At 34.8% G+C, this 22,681-nt stretch overlaps 3 protein-coding genes and 1 non-coding gene across 4 annotated transcripts in view; 1 reads left to right on the top strand and 3 right to left on the bottom strand.

The window, feature by feature from the left end:
• LOC129801114 (calmodulin-binding transcription activator 1) overlaps window positions 1-5,565 on the bottom strand; it is a 76,775-nt gene extending 71,210 nt beyond the window's left edge. Inside the window, exons 1-2 of the mRNA XM_055845878.1 lie at window positions 5,439-5,565; window positions 4,464-4,573 (exon numbers count right to left, since the gene is read on the bottom strand). Of these exons, the coding sequence (XP_055701853.1) occupies window positions 4,464-4,503 (40 nt within the window). The 5' untranslated portion in view covers window positions 4,504-4,573; window positions 5,439-5,565. The remainder of the gene's footprint in view (window positions 1-4,463; window positions 4,574-5,438) is intronic.
• Window positions 5,566-10,862: 5,297 nt separating this feature from the next.
• Window positions 10,863-18,238, bottom strand: LOC129800623 (AP-2 complex subunit mu). Its single transcript, XM_055845150.1, has 5 exons — window positions 18,153-18,238; window positions 17,722-17,945; window positions 11,530-12,422; window positions 11,329-11,467; window positions 10,863-11,264 (listed from the first exon to the last, which is right to left on the bottom strand). The coding sequence occupies exons 2-5, from the start codon at window positions 17,896-17,898 to the stop codon at window positions 11,157-11,159; spliced, it is 1,317 nt and encodes a 438-aa protein (XP_055701125.1). The 5' UTR covers window positions 17,899-17,945; window positions 18,153-18,238; the 3' UTR covers window positions 10,863-11,156.
• A 231-nt stretch (window positions 18,239-18,469) lies between these two features.
• On the top strand, window positions 18,470-19,692 carry LOC129800629 (putative methyltransferase C9orf114 homolog). Its single transcript, XM_055845158.1, has one exon. The coding sequence runs from the start codon at window positions 18,525-18,527 to the stop codon at window positions 19,626-19,628; it is 1,104 nt and encodes a 367-aa protein (XP_055701133.1). The 5' UTR covers window positions 18,470-18,524; the 3' UTR covers window positions 19,629-19,692.
• A 46-nt stretch (window positions 19,693-19,738) lies between these two features.
• Trnaa-ugc (transfer RNA alanine (anticodon UGC)) lies at window positions 19,739-19,811 on the bottom strand. The gene has a single exon. It is a non-coding gene; the product is annotated as a tRNA-Ala (tRNA).
• Between the last annotated feature and the right edge of the window lie 2,870 nt (window positions 19,812-22,681).

The raw sequence follows: 22,681 nt of genomic DNA, 5'->3' as shown, positions 1-22,681 counted from the left end.
CCTTTCTTTCATAAAAGTTTAGCATATGTCTATCCTACTCTTTTCACTCTTCTTCTTCTTTTGAACATCACACCAAATTAAATTTAGTTCAGTCCAATTTGGAGTCGAAAGAGTAGGATAGACTTATGCAAATCTTTTGAGAAAGGGATACAAATTTTGATTTCATGAAATTTTACCAATCTAAAAGGTGTGCCGGAGGCATAAAGAATCAAATTGAGGAAATATTAAAATCTTTACTGCATGAGATTTTTTATTTGCATCACTGAAGTGATTCTTTATGCCTCCGGCACACCTTTTAGATCGGTAAAATTTCATGAAAGTAAACTTCGTGTCCCTTTCTTTATCGAAAGACTTGCATAAGTCTATCCCACTCTTTCCGACTCGAAATTAGACTGAACTAAATTTAATTTGGTGTGATGTTAAAAGGAAGAAAAAGAGTATGAAAGAATAAAATAGACATATGGAAAACTTTTAAGAAAAAAGGGATATAAATTTCGATTTTAAGAAATTTTCCTGATCTAAAAGCTGTGCCGGAGCCATTAAAATTGAATTTCTTTTACGATGTTTAAAAGAATAAAAAGAAGAAGAATGTGAAAGAATCAAATTGGCGTATACAAAACTTCTGAGAAAGAAAGAGATGTGAATTTTGATTTCATGAAATTTTCTTATTCTAAAAGGTATGGAGTATGCATAAAGATTTCAGATAAATTTTGATCTGCTCAAACACAATTTCGATTTAGGAAAATTCAGTCGATTAAAATTGTCCTTCCTGCTCTGTTACCCAAATGTTATGGTGCTCACACACCTTTTCAATTGAGTGAAATCCACTTAATTAAAATTACACCTTCAACTCTTTCAAACGAAAATGAGTATTGTCTCTTTCTGTCAAATTGAAATCAAAATTGAATCTTTAATTTTCAATTTACAGAAATTTCAGACATTTGACAGAAAGAGATGATTTCTCTTTGAAAGAGTTAGAAGTGAAATTTCAATCGATTGAATTTCATTAAATTAAAAAAGTGTGCCATATCCTTCAGATTTGCTTGTTTTGTCTCTTTCTATCGAATTAAAATTGAAGTTTCTGTGGCAAAATTTAAGTCTGCAAAATTCTGCAAACATGTTCTGGCAACCCCAATTTATGAATTGCACATTGACAGCATTGAAAATGCATCAGAGGCATCAGAATGAAGGTAAAAGGAAATTTTGTTGTCAAATTGTACGTTCTTAATAATTTACTGACCATTTTCGTGTAAGATAAGAAAAGTTTAACGAGATTCTCAATTAAAAACAGGAGCGGCAGAGCTTAACTTCAAACTGACATTTATCTGTTGACAAATTTTTCAAATTTTAAATAACACTGCACAAATGAGCAGTAGAAAATTAAATTTGATCAGTAATGGCTTCAGTGCAAATGTTATATCAGGAAAATTTCATGAAACCAAAATTCACAACTTTTTCCTTAAATATTTTGGATATGTCTATTACTCTTTTCCGCATTCAAAATTGGATTAAACTAAATTGAATAATTGTGACTTTTAAAAAAAGAAGAAGAGTGTATCTGAGGCATCTGTGAAATTTTCGAGAAAGAAAGAAATGTAAATTTTGACTGAATGAAATTTTGCTGAGCTAAAATGTGTATAGGAGGAACCCGAGGTATAAAAATCAAATTTGAGTAGTAGTGCAATTTTAAACTCTAAAAGCTGAGATATTTTCATGCAAGTTTACGAAGGGGCAATACAAAGAGGTTTTCATTTTATCTGTAAATATCCTAGGTGTTAATTTATTGTTTATATAAATTAGAAACATTTTTAAAAAAAGATTTAGGTTTCTTTTTGACCAAAATTTAATGTCTTATGGCTCCGGCACACCTTTTAGATCAGGAAAATTTTATGAAGTCGAAATTCACATCCCTTTCTTTCTCACATGTTTTGCATATGTCTATCTCATTCTCTCGCACACTTCTTCTTAATCTCTTAAACATCACTCCAAATTCAATTTAGCTTAAACGAATTTGGTATGCGGAAGAATGAGATAGTCATATGCAAAACATGTAAGAAAGAAAGTTTTTCAAATTTCGACTTCATGAAATTTTCCTGATCTAAAAGTTGTGCCGGAGCCATTAGTGACCATATTTAAATTTTTACTGGACAGTTTTATTTTCTTACTGACCTAAATTTATTTTTTATGCTTCCGAGAAAATTTAATGAAATCAAAATTCAGTATTGGACCGATCTGTTTCACTCTTTCGCACTCAAAATTAGATTGAAAGAAATTGCATTTGTTGTGACATTCAAAAAAAGAAGAAAATTGCGAAGGAGTGGAATTGACAACAAATTTGAGAGAGAAAGGCATGTGAATTTTGATTTCATGAAATTTTCATGATCTGAAAGTAGTTCCGGAGACATAAAATCAAAATTTGGTCTGCAAAAAAAAATTAATTTGGCCAAAGGTGATGTCGGAGACATTACTGGTCCATTTTAATTTTCTTCTGATCAATTTTAAATTTTACTAACCAAATTTTAATTTCTATTGACCAACTTTAATTTGCTGATTAATTTTAATTAGCACCCCCTTTGGTTCAAAGAAATTTCATAAAATCAAGTTTCACATCCCTTTCTTTCAGAAATTTTTTGCAAACGTATATCAAACTCTTTCGCTCTCAAAGGCAGAATGAACTAAATTGAGTTCAATGACGTTTAAATGAAGAAGAAGAATGCGAAGGAGTGGGATTGACAAAAAAAATGAGAGAGAAAGGCATGTGAATTTTGATTTCATGAAATTTTCATCATCTGAGAGTAGTACCGGAGCCATAAAATCAAATTTTGTTAGCAAAAAAATTAATTTGGCTAAAGGTGACGTAGAGGATATTACTGATCCATTTTAATTTTCTTCTGATCAATTTTAATGGCTGCGGCACACCTTTTAGATCAGGAAAATTTCATAAAGTCGAAATTTATATCCCTTTTTTCCTAAAAGTTTTGTATATGTCTATCTTACTCTTTCATACTCTTCTTCTTCCTTTTAAAATAACACCGAATTAAATTTAGTTCAGTCTAATTTCGAGTCGGAAAGAGTGGGATAGACTTATGCAAAACATTTGAGAAAGAAAAGGATGTTAATTTGGATTTCATGAAATTTTCCCGATCTAAAAGGTGTGCCAGGGCCATTACTAATCAATTTTAATATTTCGCTAAGCAAATTTATTTTTTACTCTAATACGTCTAATTTCGAGTCGGAAAGAGTGGGATAGACTTATTCAAGTCTTTCGATAAAGAAAGGTACAATAATTTTACTTTCATCAAACTTTACCGATCTAAAAGGTGTGCCAGAGGCATAAATTTTACTAACTAAATTTTAATTTCTATTGACCAACTTTAATATTTTGCTGATCTATTTTAATTAGCACACCTTTTGGTTCAAAGAAATTTCATAAAATCAAAATTCACATCCCTTTCTTTCACAAATGTTTTGCAATCGTATGTCATACTTTTTCGCTCTCAAAGGTAAATTGAACTAAATTGATTTCAATGACACTTAAATGAAGAAGAAGAGTGCGAAAAGATAGGATAGACGAAAAGTTTGAGAGAAAAAGGGCTGTGAATTTTGATTTCATGAAATTTTCCAGATCTGAAAGGTGTATTGCAGCACTAATCAATTTTAATTTTTTCTACTTTAAATTCACTAAATCAAAAAGGTGTGTGCGCCATTAATGTCGAAATTGAATACTTTCTTTTCTGACTTTAACGGCGTTATCACACTTGCACATTAAAATTTTAATGTGATTCACATTAATTGTCGCTTGTGAGCGTCCAAATATGTTATTTGTGTCTTTGAGTCACTTAATATTTGGGGTTTTTCTATTTATTGATAAAGAAGTGGACTTGGCCTGCAAAAATAAGTTTAAATTAACCTAAAGCATAAATATTTTTTACAATAAAAAAATCAAAGAGGAAATCGCATTAATTTTTCGCATTAATGCTATAAATCAATTTATATCAAATTTTGCGGGCCAAGTCTACCTTTTTATCAACAAATATATCAAATTTGGGTATAAAATGATTCAAACACACAAATTGCACATTTTGACTCTCACCAGCGACAATTAATGTGAATCATATTAAAATTTTAACGTGCAAGTGTGATAACACAGTAAGGGTAATCGAGCAGTTTTAAATTAATGAAAATTTATAGAAGTTTGACACTTTAAAACAGAGGTGTACAAGAATCGTTTGAAACTGAACAAACGTCAAATGAAACTTGTCAAAACGCTAACTGAACAAACTTATTTTGACGTTTATTAGGTTTGAACGGTTCTTGCTCACCTCCGCTTTAAAATAAAGACCTTTATCGGAAAATATGAATCAACCTTTAAAGAAAAATTTAAAAATGTGATGCTTGAAAATTTATCCTAGAATTGAGGAAATTATCCTAAATTCTTTATCAATTGCAAATTACTTACTCACCTATTTGAACACTGAGACAATACATTGCCTGGGATGCCATTGCAGAGGCTTTTTCAAAAAGCTAATAAAAATATTAATGAAACCATATCGCTGGGCAATAATAGATACTTCTGAAAATAAAAATAAAAGAATAATAAAGTTATATTATCATTCATTTAACCTTTGTTAATAAAAGATTTTGAAAATTAATAAAATATCATTTTTTTTTCTTAAATTTCCAATTTTTCTTAGCTTTCTATCCTAGATCCTAGCTTATAGATATTTACTATTCTGCCCTGACAAAGAAGACAAAGAATGTCCTAATGTTACGACCTTGGACTTATAGTTCAGAATTTTTTGTGTATTTGTTTATCAAAATTTGTGTAGTCCTTTATCAAAAAAGGTGTATTTTTTAAATTAATTACGTAAACTCTATAAATAACGTTAATTGCAAAAGTTACTGCTACCAGAAAGTGTAATTAAATATAAGACTAATATCCGGAGAGGAAATTAGAATGGAAATATCCCTCAGCCGTCGTCGACCTACATTTATCAAAAAAGAAAGTCTTTAATAAATGAAGCGTAAAGGAATAAAGGAAAAAATAGAGAAAATCATATATAATTTTTCAAACTAGAAAAAATAAATCAAGCCCTATATTTTTCTATGTACTATAGGTATGTATGAACATTGAGTTATGTACATAAGAAAATTCCGAGAGGTCGAAAGCAATGGTACAAACTTTTCTTGAGATTAGAACTTTTCTCTATCACATCGCTTAGTTCAAAGACATCAATTTGCACAATCACTGTACTTTTGAAATAATTTCCAATGGACAAATTATATCAAAACATACTGTTTTATGTAGAAAAATTTCGATATACAAAAATTCTATGTACAAAAGTGCACAGCAGCGTCATTGGGACAAAAGTGGATGGGGGTGAAATTTTCTGTTCCTCCCCCGAAAAACTACTATCACACAACAAAACGACATTTACCTTAAATATCACACAAAGTTTAACAGATTCTATCACTAATTTTACGTTTTCAACTTTATTTGTCCACAAATTTTAAAGAAAAACTAATTCATTACGAAAATTTTACACATTCTTCACTGACATTCTTTTGACATTTTGTTGTGTCAGATCGATGTTTTTGTGGAAATTTTCGAGAAGTTGCCATGCCCGGGAAAATTCTTGCAGTTTCATTTGGCGCGTAATGAAAATTATTTTTTTGAAATTTGCTTTATAACATTCACTCGACTTTTATCAATCGCATTGAATTTTACAAAGCGCTTTAGATTTCTTGAAAATAAACTACGCACATAATCGGCTGCTTCCAATGTCAACAATATGGTCACTTCCAGGTGTCTTGCAAAAATATTGCTATGTGCGTACAATGTTCCAAAGTGGACCATGATCCAGAAGCGTGCAAAAAGAGAAAAATATGCTCCAACATGGGGATACCCAAAAGAACATGATATTCAAGAAAACCGCGTAGGGTAAAATAACCACTTCTGGCCACTTTTACAGAAAAAAAAATCTAAATTACTTTAATTGCAACGATTGTAAATATTGAAGCCTTATTATACTTAATAATCTTCAAGTTGACTTATGGAAGTCGTCCGAAAACTCCAAGTAAATAACTTTAATCATTCAGCACTTAAATCTTAAATGTACAAAAAGAACGAAGTTTTAACAGTTTTCTACTTACAAATTTTAATTTTCTGTTGCTTATTTTTGTTCTTGCTCAAATTTTCGTTTGGCATACTAATCGACTAATCTGTTAAAATAGAAATTAACTTAAAATAAATTTACACGTTTTCTTTAGAAGGCTAATTTTTATGATCGTTTATCATGTACATTTTTTTAAACAAGTAAGTAATTAAAAAAATTTGAATATTTCGAAAAAGTTTCTTCGCTATGTTATAAGGGAAGAGCACCCCGGATCGGAATGTTAAGAGACATCCTCGATATTTCGTTGCAAATATAAGCCACAAAATATTACTTGGTATTTTTGTGTATATACTAATCAGGATATTAGTGATCCACTTAACTAAGGTAAAGTGCCCTCGCTCGACCGGTAGATTTATTTATTCAATTTATTCATATTCAATTTATTTATATTTGCACTAATATTTGGCGTATGACCTAACATTAATAGGTCAATTATTCCATGAATAATACGAACCAGTGCCAAATTCATAGAAATTGACGAAATTGACCATCAAACATTCAAAAATTGACCCACCGGTCGAATCGAGGAACCCGGTCGAGTAAGGGTACTTTACCATATATCTGTGCATTTGAGTTTTAAATTTTTACAATAAATTAATAAAAAGTAGATGTACAGTAGACTCTCGCAAATTCGGCTCTTTTAAGATCGGGCTACTTTTTAATTCGGGCAGCGGTTACATTTGAAAAAAGTTTGTTGTCATTTTTCAAGATTGATTATGATTATCAAAATGAATCAAATATGCTCAAATTTGGCATGGTTTGTCTTAGTTTTGATGTGATTTTGCATTATTGAGTTATTTTCATGCATTTTACGATATATATGAGTGTGTAAACTCAATATCTGTATGCAAATTAATAAAAAATCGTTGCATTTCAAAAACTTTGTCGCCCGAATTTCTGTCTAATTCAGCTGACATTTCGGTCCCATATGCCCGAATTTGAGAGAGTCTACTGTAATTGCAACTATTACTCTGTACTTCGGATCGTCACAAATTTAATCAGGTGTCTCACGGAAAATTGATTTTATAAATTAAATCTGAGCTAATGCACTGCATTCTTATGAAAGTTAAATGGTAAAAAGTAGCTAATAATTTTTAAAAATTCATTTGAATTGGTCTAAAAATATGGTAATAAGTTAACGATCCTAGGAACATTGCCGATCGTTGGTGCTCTTCCCTTATGGCCTCTACACATTGGGAGAAATTTTTGCCAAAAATTGCTTTTTTGAAGGAAATTCCCTGCAGCGTTGTAGGGGGAAACGTCAAATTTCTGTCAAAAACGCAATTTTTGACGAAAATTGCTCCCAATGTGTAGACGCCTTTAAGGTGTCTACACATTGAGCACAATTTTCGTCAAAAATTGCTTTTTTGAAGGAAATTGGCTGCAGTGCTGTAGGCAGAAACGTCAAATTTCTGTCAAAAACGCAATTTTTGACGAAAATTGCTCCCAATGTGTAGACGCCTTTACTCAAAATATCTACCATCCTGTACGTTTTTTCTTGTAAATCAAGTTCATATTTTTTTTTTGTTTGTGCCATCAAATTATTCACTTTCACATAAATGATGGATCAAAATTCCTTACATGCGATCAATAGGCTTAATCAAAAAATCTTAATAGAGAAAAAAACAATAGAACTTTTAGTTAGTCAATAAGCTTAAAATCACAAATATAAAATTATTTTGTTGGAAAATGATTACACGGTTAATATACGAATTTTATCATAAAATTACCATGTTCTTATATAATTTTATTCTTGTGTTAAAAGTGTTACGTTGATACACAAAAAGACTGGTTTTAATTTCGAAATGATCATAATAAAATCATATAATAATTATATAAATCATATAAAATTCAATAATAAAAGAAAAGTTTACTCTATCGGAGTCAATTTGGGTCCAAGTTGACTCTATCGGGGGTTGACTCTATCGAGGTCCCACTGTATTGTATCTTGTATCTGAGATCGAGATCTCTCTAACAATACGTGTCACCCATTTCTACACGAATCCACTGTACCCGGATCCTTACTATATGCAAAAGAACCGGACTCTATCTCTAATGTTTATTAACCGATTTCAATAAACTTTTTTTTCTTTCGTTGGCTTTTTGCACCCAGACAGAATAGAAAATGACCAGTGATAAGCTTATGGTAGCTGAGATTCTTTACAGGTGACCTCGGAATGCGTGCAACACGGGGTGCTTGGAACTCGGAATCCGTGATAATTCTATTGTGAGTTGAATTTTCGGAGTAAAGAATCGCGTCGAGCCAATTTAATTAATTTCAATGGCTGAGAACCGTTTGCTCGACGCGGTCCTCTAAATCTAATCGCTAATAGCAATTTAATTTGCATTTTTTTTTTGGTAATAATTTTTATTTTCTGACAATTGTAATCATGGTAGACTTCTTAAATATGTGGAGGCCCGGTGCCGTAGCCTCAGGGAACCTATGTTAATCCGACACTGGTTATTGCTCAAGTGGAAATTTGAAACTTTTGTTTTTTGAGGACTCGACTTCAATCTCTTTGCTGTTGCGAAGGATCCTACCAGTTGTGTCGGAGTCTAATTTATTACCCGAGCACCAGTTTGTTTTTCCGAGTTGGTCATGGGACAATCGAACAAGTGCGCAGGCTGGTCAGTATGATCGAAAGCAGCATTCAAAAGAAAGAGTATTGTTCAGTGGCGTTTCTTGATTAGCCAGGCATTTGATAAGGTTTGGCTCGAGGGCCTCAAATATAAGTTAAAAAGGACTCTTCCACACCAACTTTTTTGCATTCTGAAGTCCTATCTTGAGAATAGAAACTTTTTTTATAAGACATGCCAGATGAAGTCACAGGCTTAATGCCTATACTCTCAGGGGTCCCCCAGGGCAGTGTCATCGGTCCCTTAGTGTACTTACTCTTTACTGCGGATATTCCAAATGTCAATGGCATATCAATTGCAACATTTGCAGATGATACGGCTATTCTTTCCTCACACGCCGACCCGGAGACTGCTTCGGTTATCCTACAGAGAAGCCTTGAAGGTGTTCAAAACTGGCTTACGACGTGGAAATTGAAGGCCAATGAAAGCAAGTCTATCCACGTGACTTTCACTCTAAGGCGAGGAAATTGTTCGCCTGTCAATTTAAATGGCCACCCAATCCCCCAAGCAACAGAGGCTAAGTACTTGGGGATGCATCTTGACCGCAGGTTGACTTGGCGTTCACACATATGGACGATAAGAAAGCAATTAGAACTAAAGCTCCGTCAGATGTATTAGATGATGGGTCCCCATTCCGCCCTATCACTTGAAACAAATTGCTGCTTTACAAAATCATTCTAAAACCTATATGGACGTATGGGATACAGCTATGGGGTACAGCGTCGACTTCGAATTTGGAGATCTTACGAAGATTCCAGAACAAAGCTCTTCGAGTTATAACCGGAGCTCCTTGGTACGTCCCAAATCAAACAATTGCTAATGACCTGGAGATGCCATCTGTGAAGGAAGAGATTACCAAATTTAGTCGCAAATATGTGGGAAGATTGCTTGACCACCGAAACACCTTGGCGGAGAGACTTGCGGATCCTCCTAGTGAGTCGAAAAGACTCAACAGAAGAGTTCCCATGGAGCTGGTGGCTCGCTTCGAAGCTTAAGTGTTAAGTCATCTTAAAATGTTTTTTTTGTTTTAAAATCATTTTTGTTGGATTCTGTTATTGAGCAGATCCCTTCATGTCACTTTTTTCTTTTATTCGTTGGCCTAACAAGAAACTTATTGTAATTATTATACAGATTAAAAAAATCTCCAATTCGCGAAATACCTATCAAGAGATTCCAGGTCCTCAGTCAGAACTTTTAACTTGCTCTCAAGTTAAAAGAGCGATATCATCCGCATACTGAAACCTCTATGATTTTATTATTGGCATATCGATAGTATAGAATAGAGATTAAATAGCGTTGGGGCTAGTACAGATCCTTCACTGAGAAAAAAAAGAGGCTACGATTAACTTTTCTTCGTCATAACTTTAACACTTTTTAGGTGTAAAAATATATCAACATTTTTAATGTTAATTTTACACCTTTTAAGGGTAAAATCAACATGAAAAAAAGGGTAACTTTAACCCCTAATACACCTAAAAAGGGTAATATTCACACCGATTTCGGATCATTACTGTAGGGTAAAATTAACATTTCCGGAATGTTATTTTAACTTTTTCGGATTTCTCTCACTCAGTGTTGTGGCAAGCCATTGTTTAGTGTTCTAGGCTGAGTTTTCCGTCCAAACAAACTGTGAAGTATCTATTTCACAGCAGAACTGTCATTAAATTTAGAATTCTTTTGCATGGAATTGTTGTTGCAAATTTTAAAAGCAGACCGTGTCTCCAGACCGCATCATAAGCATTCGATAAATCGACGAATACCGCTGTTAACTGTAGTACCCTCTGAAAATTAGCTTCGATTTGGGAAGTAAGGGCAAGAACCTGTTCACAGCAATCTCTGCCACTTATAAAACCTGCCCGCTCTTTTGGGATCACTGTTTATAGCAAATGCATAGTAAAGCAATAGGTCTGAAATGACTCGGCTCCGTTCCGCTCTTCCCTGGTTTCTCCCAACACGTCGTAGTGCAAGCATAGTGTACGAATACAAACCTTACGTGTCCCTTCTTGATTGAAGAAGACAAGACAAGCCTTTTTCATTCACCACTCATTATTTTTTCTTATATTCGCTTTATAACATTTTATTTCAACGAGATATTCCATGATTTTACATTTTGCTACAATTTTTTTTTTAATCTTGTCGTCTTTAACTTACCTTCTTATATTTTATGATTTTATGGAATACCAAGCAAATGAGGATTTTTTATGCATATTAAAATGGTCATTGAATATGTGTAACATAATATCTCATAATAGCTAATATTGGAATGAGAATTTTCTTTTTGTCATCTATACACACAATATATTAATATTTATGCATTACCGCGCTATTACTGTTAGAAATTATTTAGCATCTTGTCTCATACAGACCACTGCGTCCAATATAGCGAACCCATTTGACAACATCGTGATCCGAATAGTTCAATTTGGGTTCAAATACTTTGAGATAGCGCACCTGAAAATCAATTATTATTTATTTATTTATATATTTATTTTGATCCACTAAGCTTTCCCTGTACCTTAAATCCAGAAGGTGCAAATGGCACCTCAAAGTTCATTGAAATCGGTGGTCTGGTCCATTTCTTTTTGGTATCCGTTTCCAACAATTCAATTTCAGCCGACAACTGGGTTTCCTTCATCCCAGCCATCCTCTTAATTCTGCAAAATGGAAACAGCTTGAAAAAATTAAATAAGGGTAAGTAGTTGAAAGTAAGCCATACTTCCAAACTATGGCATTCTCCGAGGCCTTGTACTTGGCTTTGCCCTTCAAGCAGATCAATTGAACCCCAGATGTATTGAGAGGCGTTGGAATTTTCACTTCAATTTTCTGCCCCAGAAGAGCCGGCTTGAAGTTTGACTTCAGCACCACCTTCACTTCCATCTTGGTTCGCCCTACCTCACGAACCAGTGGAATCACACGGAAGGGCAGAGAGATATCCTTGGTAGTGCGGTAGCGCATCAATTCAAATTCCCCATCAGGCGGAATAAAGCTAATGGAGTGTTCAGTTTCGAATTTGCTCAATTTGACGCACTGATGGAACTGGCAATCATCAATGACAACCACTGGCTTCCCGGAGCGAGAAGTTTCAGATTCAGAATTCCCAGAAATACCCCCACGTCCCTTGGCCTCCATAACAATCTTATCATTTATCCCGAACTTGCATTCTGGCATTCCTGACAAGTAGGACTTCATTACGACCTTTCCAGCAACATGGGCAGAGAGCACCTGGCCCTGAGGGCTCATCAGTAGATTCACATACTCCAAAACATCGAGGAACAACTCATTGCGACGATACTTAATACCTTCGCGACGCCAACCAATTTGGCCAGTAACTTGGGATGTTATTTGAGCTTGCTCCTCCTTTGTAGCTGACTTGATACCCTGTTGCGTTATGAAGGTCTTCAAGACCCCAGTATCAGTGTTCTGAGGATACCCAAAGTCCAGAATCTCATCCAACAATTCATAAATCAACACAAAATTGTTCTTGATATTTTCCTCGGAGATTTTCCCAAAGTATGACTGCATGACATCGATAATTTTGAGCAAAAATTCAAAGACCATTGCAGCATTGACATTTTGCTTAGTAACAGCTGCTAGCCAGATATTTGCTCGCTACACAAAAAAAGCATGCATTAATAAAAATTTGATTGCGTCTAGCGATGATAATTGTATCATTGGATGGGCATTGATATTAGGTAACAACTTTTGTTTAGGGACCAAAGAGCAGAAGAACTATTCCTAGATTAGATTTAGGAGAGGGAGGCGGTCAAAGGTGACCGCTGCACCCAGGTCTCTGTATTGGGCCCATTATGCATACCCTAAAGAAATTTCCCCTATTAAAGGCAAGGTGTGTCAAGCTAGTTTGGTCTCCGAATAAACTTCATCAAACTATCGGTGTTTCAGAGCCCTTCCTTCCCATCCTACATTCAATTGTCTTTTTGCCCACCTGTTACGCAGATGAAAGCAACACGACTACTTTGTAGCCGAGCCTCAACTTCTTCAAATGTGGATGCCTTTACAGCTAAAGCCAAATCATTCGCGTAAAGGAAAGTTTTGGATAGTTTTGGCTGATTAATTAATTAATCGAGTCGAGGCATAAAAATACTTATACATGTCTTGCCCAGAAACGGGCCACGTCAATAGCGGCTGAATTAGCCGTCATCAAATCTCCTGTCTCACATGATACAGGAGCTAGTGGACAAACATATAAGTGGGGAGTAGTTTGAACCACCCCACAGTCACACAGAACGTCTCCTTCCAAGAAACCCCATCGCCGTCTGTTATCCCTTGACCGTGCAACTCCGCTTCTTAAACGATTTAGCGCTCTCCAAGTTTTCCAGTCTTGGTCACCACCAGGAGGGAGATTTTCCTTGGGCTCAACAAAATCTGGAGGGAAGGTATTCTTCCACAGATTAAGTTTTGCTTCCTCCGGTGTTGCTTCGAGACACGTAACAGTTTGACTGAAACTCTTGCGAGATTTCAGCCGCTGTCGTACTCTTACCTGACCATAGAGTAAATGTCTTGGCTCTGTAGAAGCCTTCGACATTTCCTTCCTGGAAATCACTTGTCTCCTGACCTGTGGTGGAGCAATTCCCGCTAGCGGATATAATTTGTTTACCGGGGTGCTTTTTAGACACCCTGTGACGATGCGCGCGGTATCGTTAAGAGCGATGTCCACTTTCTTTGCATGTGCCGATCTCTCCCATACCTCAGCCGCGTACTCTGCTGCGGAGAATGACAAAGCTAGAGCAGAAGTGCGTAGCACTTTCGGCTGAGCGCCCCACTGAGTATTTACAAGTTTACGTAGTAAATTGTTACGCGTTTTTACTTTGTCCTTTATGTTATTGCAGTGGGTTTTGTACGTTAGAGATCTATCAAGGGTGACTCCGAGATATTTGGGTGTGAAATTATGATGCAAAGTTCTTCCTTCCCACTCCACATTCAGTCGTCTTTTTGCCCATTTATTGCGCAAATGAAAACAACACACTTCTGTTTTCGAGGGGTTGGGCCTTAACTGATTTTCCCTATAGAACTTTGAAAGTTCAATAAGGCTGGTTTGAAGATGGGCTTCCACATTTTCAAATGTAGACGCTTTTACAGCCAAGGCCAGATCATCCGCGTAAAGGAAGGCTTTTGATGGAGACGGCAATGGCTGATAATTCGTGTAGATGTTAAATAGTATTGGAGCCAATACACTACCCTGTGGGAAGCCATTTTCTAGGAGTCTCCATCGGCTCTTTCGATCCCGAAACACAACAAAGAAACGGCGGTTTTCTAAAAGAGTACCAATCTTTTGTGTCAGACCGTAAGTCGGATGTAAGCTTGTAGACTTTGGCTAGAAGGGTTCTGTAATTTACTGTATCAAAGGCTACTGTAAGGTCAACGAACGCGATACAATCTTACCTTCCTCAAAACCATCTTCAATTTCAATTTCAATTTATTTAATATACCAACACAAAATAGGGTTCAACCCTCTTACAAGTGCGTGGCTACAAAAAAAAAAAAAAAAAAACTAAAGAAAAAAAATGAGAAAAGGAAAGACAAAAGCAAAACGCATCAAGCAAGCCTGGACTTGAAATAACCCTCAATGTTTCTCACAGAAGCGCGAGCATCACGAGGAAGTGAATTGTAAAGCGATACTCCTCTGATAAAGAGTGTGTGATAAAACGTCTCTTGCATCGCTCTAGGGACCAGGTATCCTCGAACCCTGATCGAACCCCCCTCGACAAGAGGGAAGCCAGGTACGCCGGACTCCCAGTCGTTATTAGGCGATGCAGAAAGATAAGGGCACGCATCTGCAAGAAGGATGGTAAGTTACAACCAACAAAAAAGTCCCTATGCGGAGATATGTGGTCACGTGAGCCTAGAGCACAGATGTATCTCACACAGTTATTAAACATAACCGTTAAGCGGCGAATGGTTTCACCATCCGCAGAAAAAAAGAGTTCAGCTCCATAAGAGATTATGGGCAAAAGTAGCGCTCGTGAGAGAAGCGTAGGCGAGTGTCATAGGGTGTAATGTCCCGGTAGCGTCGAAAGGTATAAAGAGAATAATGAATTTTACGACAAATCTTTACGACAAAAAGCATGATCTGACCATGATAGGGTTCTGTTGAAAATGATTCCAAGGTTTTTAACCTGATCTGTAAATGGAATGATTTCTTCGCGGAGAAAAAGAGGGCTTAAAGGAAAGTTAGCAGATCTTTCAGAGATAACAAGGGCCTATGATTTTCTAGGATTTAAGAGAAGTCCATTACTAGACGACCAGTGCTCAATTTTAGTTAAGTTCTCATTCATCAGATCGAAAGCTGACGAAGGATTTGAAGGGTCACCCTCCACATATATTTGCAAATCATCCGCATACAAGTGATACGAACAACGTTGCAATACAGATGGAAGGTCATTGATGAATAGTGAAAACATAAGTGAACCAAGTATTGAACCCTGGCCTATCCCTTTAGATAATGAGGCAGGTGAAGACATCATCTAAAACAATAAGAAAATCTCTCCAAAAAATCATATTTCAGAGGTTTCCTATTAAAGCATTTGCAGACACTTCAGAAAAGCCCTTTTTCTTCACGAAATAGGTAATTATTTCATTTGAAAACTTCACGTACCGTTAACAATAAAGATTGGCACTTAATTTAACTAAAATTAGCCAGAAATGTGACATTAAATGTCAAACAAAACGAATAAACAACAGTCATTTCATTGTGTTTTTCATTGGAATACATGGTCGGTCGATGAAAAATTCAATGGTGAAAAGGTAAACTTTTAATTTTTCTGAGAAATTAACAAATTAAAATTTGTGAATATGAATGGATTTTCACTTTATTTGGAGCAAAATTAACTAAATAATGAAACTGTGGTATAGAAAATATATTAATATAATAATTTAGTACTGTATTTATCGTGAAAACAATGACGTTTCCATTTGGAGTAGCGAAAAATTTCCATTTGGAGCAGGTTTTGAATTAGCTTAATTTACCCTAATTTTAAGATATTCGGCTCAAATCTCAAATTCACAATATGGAAAGTGTACGAGAATTGAGTGAAAATTCACTGGATTACATAGTGAAATTTTCTCAAAGAATAGATAGAGAAATATCTCTAGGGAGGCTTTTTTATGGGGGCAGAAAAAAAGAAGATTACGAATTAGTACAAGCCTTAGAGCCCAAATGCACTCAAGAGGATCCTAGAGAATATTTTTAGGCATGAAAAATTTGGTAGTAAAGATTTATCTCATTGATCCTTTACTGCCAAATTTTACAGGTTAACCCTTTAAGGACGACTGGGTCATCCGTGACCTATAGAGAAAATAATTTTTCCTGACTACCTGAAGTTATTTCTTTCTAATGTTTGTACCTAATCACAAAGTAGAAAGATATAGGAATCTGGGATATTTTTTGAAAATCTCCAGCTATTTGCTATATAATATAAATTGAGCTCAAAAATAACGAATTTTCAAATTTTCACCTTGGTGCTTGAATTTTAATATTTTTAATATTTCTAATTTTTTTAAGCAAAAACCTCTTGGGACTAGAAACTATAATAACTATACATAATATTTCTTAACAAAGTAAAAATTATAGTTTATTGGTATTTTCAAGAAAACTTCATAATTTTCATGGGTCATATATAACCCAATCGTCCCTAAAGGTAAAAAAACAGCGAATCTGTCTCTACTGGATTTTAGAAGATTTGAGGTTAGACTGTTTCATGCTTTTTTTTATGTGTGCGCAAAATTGTTAATTATTCGTGTGATATTGTGTGGTAATATCAATTAACTGAGATTTTCCAGTGCAATACCGACTGAAGAAGGTAATATTTTGATAATTTATAAGATACTTCTCCATCTATGTTGTAAATTTATAACTTTTTACTCTTGTAGATGACTTCAAAAATGGAAAGAAAAATTTCATGGTCAATGAACCCGAAATCATCCAGATATTATGCCCGGAAGGTAGCGATAATGCCGACAATCCTGTCCTGAACGAAAGTGATATAATATATTTGGAACAAGACATGGATGAAATGGACTTTGAAGTCTTCATCGAGAACGCATCAACTCCGGGACAACTCCCGGATCCACAGCAATGTGCAACTGTACGTCTGAAATTCCCAGAGACAAACAACATTGCACCTACCCATTACCATCAAACATGTTTCGAAGAAAACTGAGGAAAGGCGCAGGTGCACATGGTGCTATTAGAAAAAAAGGATTATAAGACCAATTGTATTTGTGAGGCATGCGACATTTATCTCTGTGTTACCAGTACTCGAAATTGTTTCGATTAATATCATAAAAATAAAAATTGAAGTAAACATTAATACATTTTTTCATAAAAATTATTGTTTTTGTGTACCAGCCTTCAAGAGTCTTTAAGACCAAAAATTGAATGAGATTTTTCAAAATTAATTTTTGATCGTTTTAATTTTTACTCGTACTCTAAATTTTTTTTTTATTATTACAAATATATTCAAGTTATTTATCTTTCAAAAATAACAGAGCAAATGAGTAAACTAGTCGTCTGGAAAATTTTGTGCTTTTTTACCTTTAAGGACGATTGGGTCATATATGACCCATAGTTTTCCAGGACTCCTAGGGATGGGAAAATTTCTTTTTAACCGTAAATCTCTTATTTAGGCTAAAATATCGAGGGAAACTTGATTTCATTGAATTTCGCTTTGCGGAAAGCTTCTCGTCCTTAAAGGGTTAAAATTTCTCGAAGATCAGGGTCTATGTAGGTCCGTTGCACTCTTCTTCTTCTATTCTTTGTTTAATTGCATTCAAGTTTTTCATGGGCTTTTTCTTTTGGCCATCTGATACAGTTATCTCAAAATTCCAATTTAGGTCTGATTCCAAATTACCCCATTTTACCCTATTCCAGAATACCCAATTGGAAACTTACCTTAATGTGAAAGAAGCTGGTCCGGGCGATATTTGTGACCGGGGATCTAACCTGCTGCCTAGCGTGGATGACATTAACCCTGAATGCATCCACTGCATTCCTCCCAATGTCATCCCGATAGACACGAGAAATGAGGACCTCTCCCTTGTGATTGTAAACAAACAGTCCACCAATCATTTTTCCTCCTTCCTCGCAGAAATTCCCGCTGAACTGACACAATTTCCCTGGGAACAGACAAAGCGGGAAGTGAGATAAAAGAAATGGGCGGAAATGGGGTTTCTTGGCCCCAATCACCGAAGAAGCCATTGCTGACTCAAATTTTAAACAAATTTTGATGGTTAAATACACATTGGGGCTTTCTGTTCCTCTCGGTATATTGTCTACAGAATCTAGTATGCATTCTTAAATAGTAAAATGTAAGAAAAACTCACGGTATTTTCCTCAAAATTGGTCTTTTTTCACGAAGGAATTCTGCACTCTGACGAATTTTTCTGACAATCGAACAGTTGTTCGACAGGCAGCGCCGCCTGCTGGAATTGAAAGTGATAAATTTTAGTTATTTCTGGGATTTGAGTTTAAAATTAATTTTTTTTACATTTTAATGTGAAGAATAAATAGAATAAAAGCTCTAAGATTTTTTTCGAATATCAAGGAATTGGGGAAAATCCGTATAAGGGCAAATTTTAATAAAAGAATATAGGTGAAATTTTAGATGATCCCAATAGAGGCGCTGGCGTCGTTTGTCAACCACGTTTGTTTTGTTGATTTCCCTGAAAGACAAGTTTTTTGCATTTTATTTAATTATGAACCTATCTACGAGTCCAAAGAAGAAAAAAGGTGGACCAGATGTCCACAAAAGTGCTAAGAAGAAGAAAAAGCAACTTCCTGCTGAGAATGCAGAAGTTGCGCAGGAAATATCCACGATGAGCATTGCAGTTCCCGGATCAATTCTGGAAAATGCTCATTCCTTGGAGCTAAAGACGTATCTGGCGGGGCAGATAGCTCGAGCAGCTTGTATATACAACGTGGATGAAATTGTTATATTCGATGACTCAGGGAGTTCAATTCCAACAGAGAAAAATGGACAGGAGGAAGAGATGTTGAACAGAAAGGGATGCTGTTCACAAATGGCCAGGATTTTGCAGTATCTGGAGTGTCCGCAGTACCTTCGGAAGTTTTTCTTTCCCCTGCACAGAGATCTGAAGTACTGCGGATTGCTAAATCCACTGGATGCTCCTCATCATTTGCGACAGAATAATAATTTTATGTTCCGGGAAGGAGTTGTCACAGAGAAGCCGACGAAATCGGGCAGAGGAAGTCATGTCAATATCGGTTTGAGGAAGGATGCTGCAGTGGATGAAACACTGACGACAGGGATTCGAGTTACTGTGAAATTGAACCTTGAGGAAAAGGAGGGAAAAAGGATTAAAGGAACTGTAGTCTCTCCGTCACTTCCAAGGCAGGAAACAGGAGTCTACTGGGGCTACAGTGTCCGGATGGCGGAAAATATTTCCCAGGTGTTCTCCCAATCGCCCCACGAAGACGGATATGACTTGATTATTGGGACATCTGACAGAGGGAAGAATATTCAAGACATTGGATCCAGGGAATTAGCCTACAAACATGGAATTGTTGTCTTTGGAGGAGTAATGGGCATTGAATATGCCCTGGAAAATGACCCAAAGCTCAATTCCACTGAGCCTGAATTGCTATTTGAGCACTACATTAATACAGCTCCAAATCAAGGATCCCGTACCATCCGGACGGAGGAAGCTGTCCTGATAACCCTGGCTGGTCTCCAGAGCAAACTGAATCCTCTCAATGAAGCAAAGCCATTTGATTTATTCAGTTGTATTCCTCAGAGTCAAGATACAAAGGCATCCCAAGCATCCTCCAATAATAAATAATACATAATTCAACATGAATTTTATATTATTCTTAATAAAAAAAGGCATTAAATTTCCGAAAAAATCATTTCCCAAAAATTTTAAACACGAAAAAGAAGAAAAAAAAGTTCTGGAGATGCCGGGGATTGAACCCGGGACCTTTCACATGCAAAGCGAACGCTCTACCAGCTGAGCTACATCCCCTTTTTCTGTTTCACTACAAAAATTCATTCTTAACTGCAAATCATATTTCTACAACAATACCAACTTTGATATACAACCATCTCTGTCATAATCCCAATTTCATTTTGCTACTTAGAAATCATGCAATAAAATAAATATTAAAAAATCAATTTATATGGCATTTAAACATTTTTTACTAAAAAATTGCAGCGCACTTCTGCAGTAGCGGCCTCTGTCGGCAATTGAAGTGAAAAAAATCCATCGACATCTTGATTACTCTTCTTCTTTTTCTTAAATTCAATGTAATTTCGTCTAGTGCTCTGCCATTTTGTTGATTTTGCTAGAATACTTTACCCAGCTGGACTAGTGTATAAATTCTAAATTAAGTGTATGGCGATTTTCGTACTAGTACGCCGTAATGGGTTGAGGGAAAATTCTTTGAGAAATTTTGAATTTCAGTAAGGGAGAATTGAGCAGTTCTACAAAGGCAGAGTTTCAGTTTTTATGATTTTGTTACATCTTCAGTTAAATCAGCATTTGTCGTAACTTCATTTTTGCGATTTTGAGATATATACATATTTGGAATCAGCGTAATTTTGTTTATTAAACGCACTTGTGAAAAAGAAACTTTTATAAGCCCAATAAATATTATTTTAAACAAAAATTATCGTAAGTGCCCGTAACTAATCAAAATTTATCAGAATTTGTCGTAACTTCCATTTTTGGGGAAGTTACGACAAATTTCCATACAAAATTTTCAAAAAATCAGCATTTGCCGTAACTTCTTTTACTCGTTTCCGTGGCTTGTAATTTGCAGCAAAATTGAAAACGTCTCAATAAAAGTTTAAAACTCTTCCAAATATCGAAAGACAATGCGAATAGTGTAACATGAAATCATTTTAATTCGATATTTGTGAGAAAAAAGTGAGAAAAAATCCCTACCCATCTGTCATTAATTCAAAACAACGCACGTGGCGCACAAAATTGATTCAATAAAACTTATGAAATAAAAGCTTTTAGGGACAGGGATAACAGTATTATTGACTAATTTAGTCAAATAATGGCACTTATTATCACTAGAATAATTCAAATTGATATAATGTATTTTAGAAAATTGTCATAACTTCCAGAATCTCCATACATTGGAAGTTACGGCTTTCTAAGTGATGGAAGTTACGATAAAATATTTATTGTGTTTCTTCTAACATATTTTTCAATATTGCAGCTTTTAAATAATTTTATAAAGATTTTCTCGAGTTAACTTACAGTTTATTAGTGCCACTTTCATTATTTTGACTCAAAAGTATCGCATTCGGGGCTCATTTTTAAGAAAAATAATATTGAACTGAAAATTTCGTCTCCTGAAAAGTTGTCAAAACGAAGTTACGACAAATGCTGATTTAACTGACGACATCATTGTGAGACATTTCTTACTACTATAATACCTGGCCCATGTCCATTTAAATCACTAACTTAAAAACGTTTGTAATTAGAATTCTCCAATTGATTTTATAAAATGGTATTAGAACGGAATATCCCAGGATTCACAATTTTCAAAGATTTATGAATTAACATAGTTGAAATCAACGGCTCTATTCCATACTATTCTAAGTCTGAGAAATATGTTGTTCCTGTGACCGAGATCTACAGCTGGTGAAAATCCGGTGGTCATCCGGCATTTGGGTAACGAGACATTAAATTTTTTTGAAAAAGAAATTACACGGGCAGCATAGGAAATCACCAACTTTAAATGGCTCTGGAAATATTATAATTCTGAGATTGAATAGTATCAATACGTCAAATAATTTCGTCAGATATCTTTAAGATTTCTGCAGAAAATATCTACACCTTTACCGAAAATCTGCTGATAAATCTGTAAATATTCCTACGGCTTAGGACAAAATTCGTCAGAGAGTTTTTGCAGATTTTCTGACGAATCCTGGACCATATTCTGACGAAGTTCTGTGGATATTTTACCAATTTTTTGCAGATTTTTTCTACATTAAAGACTTTCCAGACAGCTATGTCTTAAAAGATGGAATATTTTTCATTGAATTTCGTTTGCAAAATTCAATAGTGATTTTTAGTGAAATCACAGTGTTTATATAAAATAAAGAATTTTGCGACGCCGTGTTATAAGTAGAGAATAGTGAAGTAAAAAGCTTAAGCAGAGTTTAAGTGAAGTAAAAAGTTTAATGCTTGTTAAAAAGAACATACCATTTTCTTTATAGCTTCTACAGTTTCTTAATAAATCAACAAAAAAATTTTGTGATGTAATGGACACTATGCAGATTTTCTAGGCAGAAATTTTGCCGAAAATCTACAAATTTTCTCTGAATATATTGGAATATACCGTTACAATTAAAAAAAAACTCCAAGTAAAATCGGCAGGTAGAGCAATGATTTGACGGGCACTGTAAATATTTTTTATACAGATATTCTCGATTTTCCAGCAAAATATTCTATACTCTATACTTTAATATTCTATACTCTTTCTTAATAAATACTTTTCGTCAAATAGTATGTTGAGAACTTTATTTTTACATCTGTGCAATAATTTTAGTTCCATAACTAAGTAAATTAGCAATTTTTCTGTTGAATAAAGAATTTATTCGCATTTTCGAAAGATTTTTATTATTTCGTGATTTGAAATCATATTATCACAAAATAAAGTGTCCAATAGTGCAGAATTGTTCTATAATTATTTTTTGAAAATGTTCCTTCGTTTTGAAATACTTTTTTTTCTTTTATAAGAATTATCATATAGTGGGAGAGATTGGGCATTTTACCTTATACGAGATTGAAATTTCTACTAGATAGAAAGATAGATAGATTGATAGATTCAATGCTATAGAATTTACATTCAATTACTGCCTATATCTTACAAATAA

The sequence above is a fragment of the Phlebotomus papatasi genome, chromosome 2, assembly GCF_024763615.1.
Source record: "Phlebotomus papatasi isolate M1 chromosome 2, Ppap_2.1, whole genome shotgun sequence".
NCBI lineage: Eukaryota > Metazoa > Arthropoda > Insecta > Diptera > Psychodidae > Phlebotomus > Phlebotomus papatasi.
Note: the sequence above shows the minus strand (reverse complement) of the source record. Positions and strands in the feature narration are given on the sequence as shown.

Bases quoted from the DNA above. Each gene is read 5' to 3' on its own strand.
- LOC129800623 (XM_055845150.1), bottom strand. From the start codon at position 17,898: ATGATTGGTGGACTGTTTGTTTACAATCACAAGGGAGAGGTCCTCATT. The intron at 11,468-11,529 runs GTATGGCTTACT...TCCATTTTGCAG, and splicing joins GAGAATGCCATAGTTTGGAA to AATTAAGAGGATGGCTGGGA. The intron at 11,265-11,328 runs GTACAGGGAAAG...ATTGATTTTCAG, and splicing joins TTGCACCTTCTGGATTTAAG to GTGCGCTATCTCAAAGTATT.
- LOC129800629 (XM_055845158.1), top strand. From the start codon at position 18,525: ATGAACCTATCTACGAGTCCAAAGAAGAAAAAAGGTGGACCAGATGTC.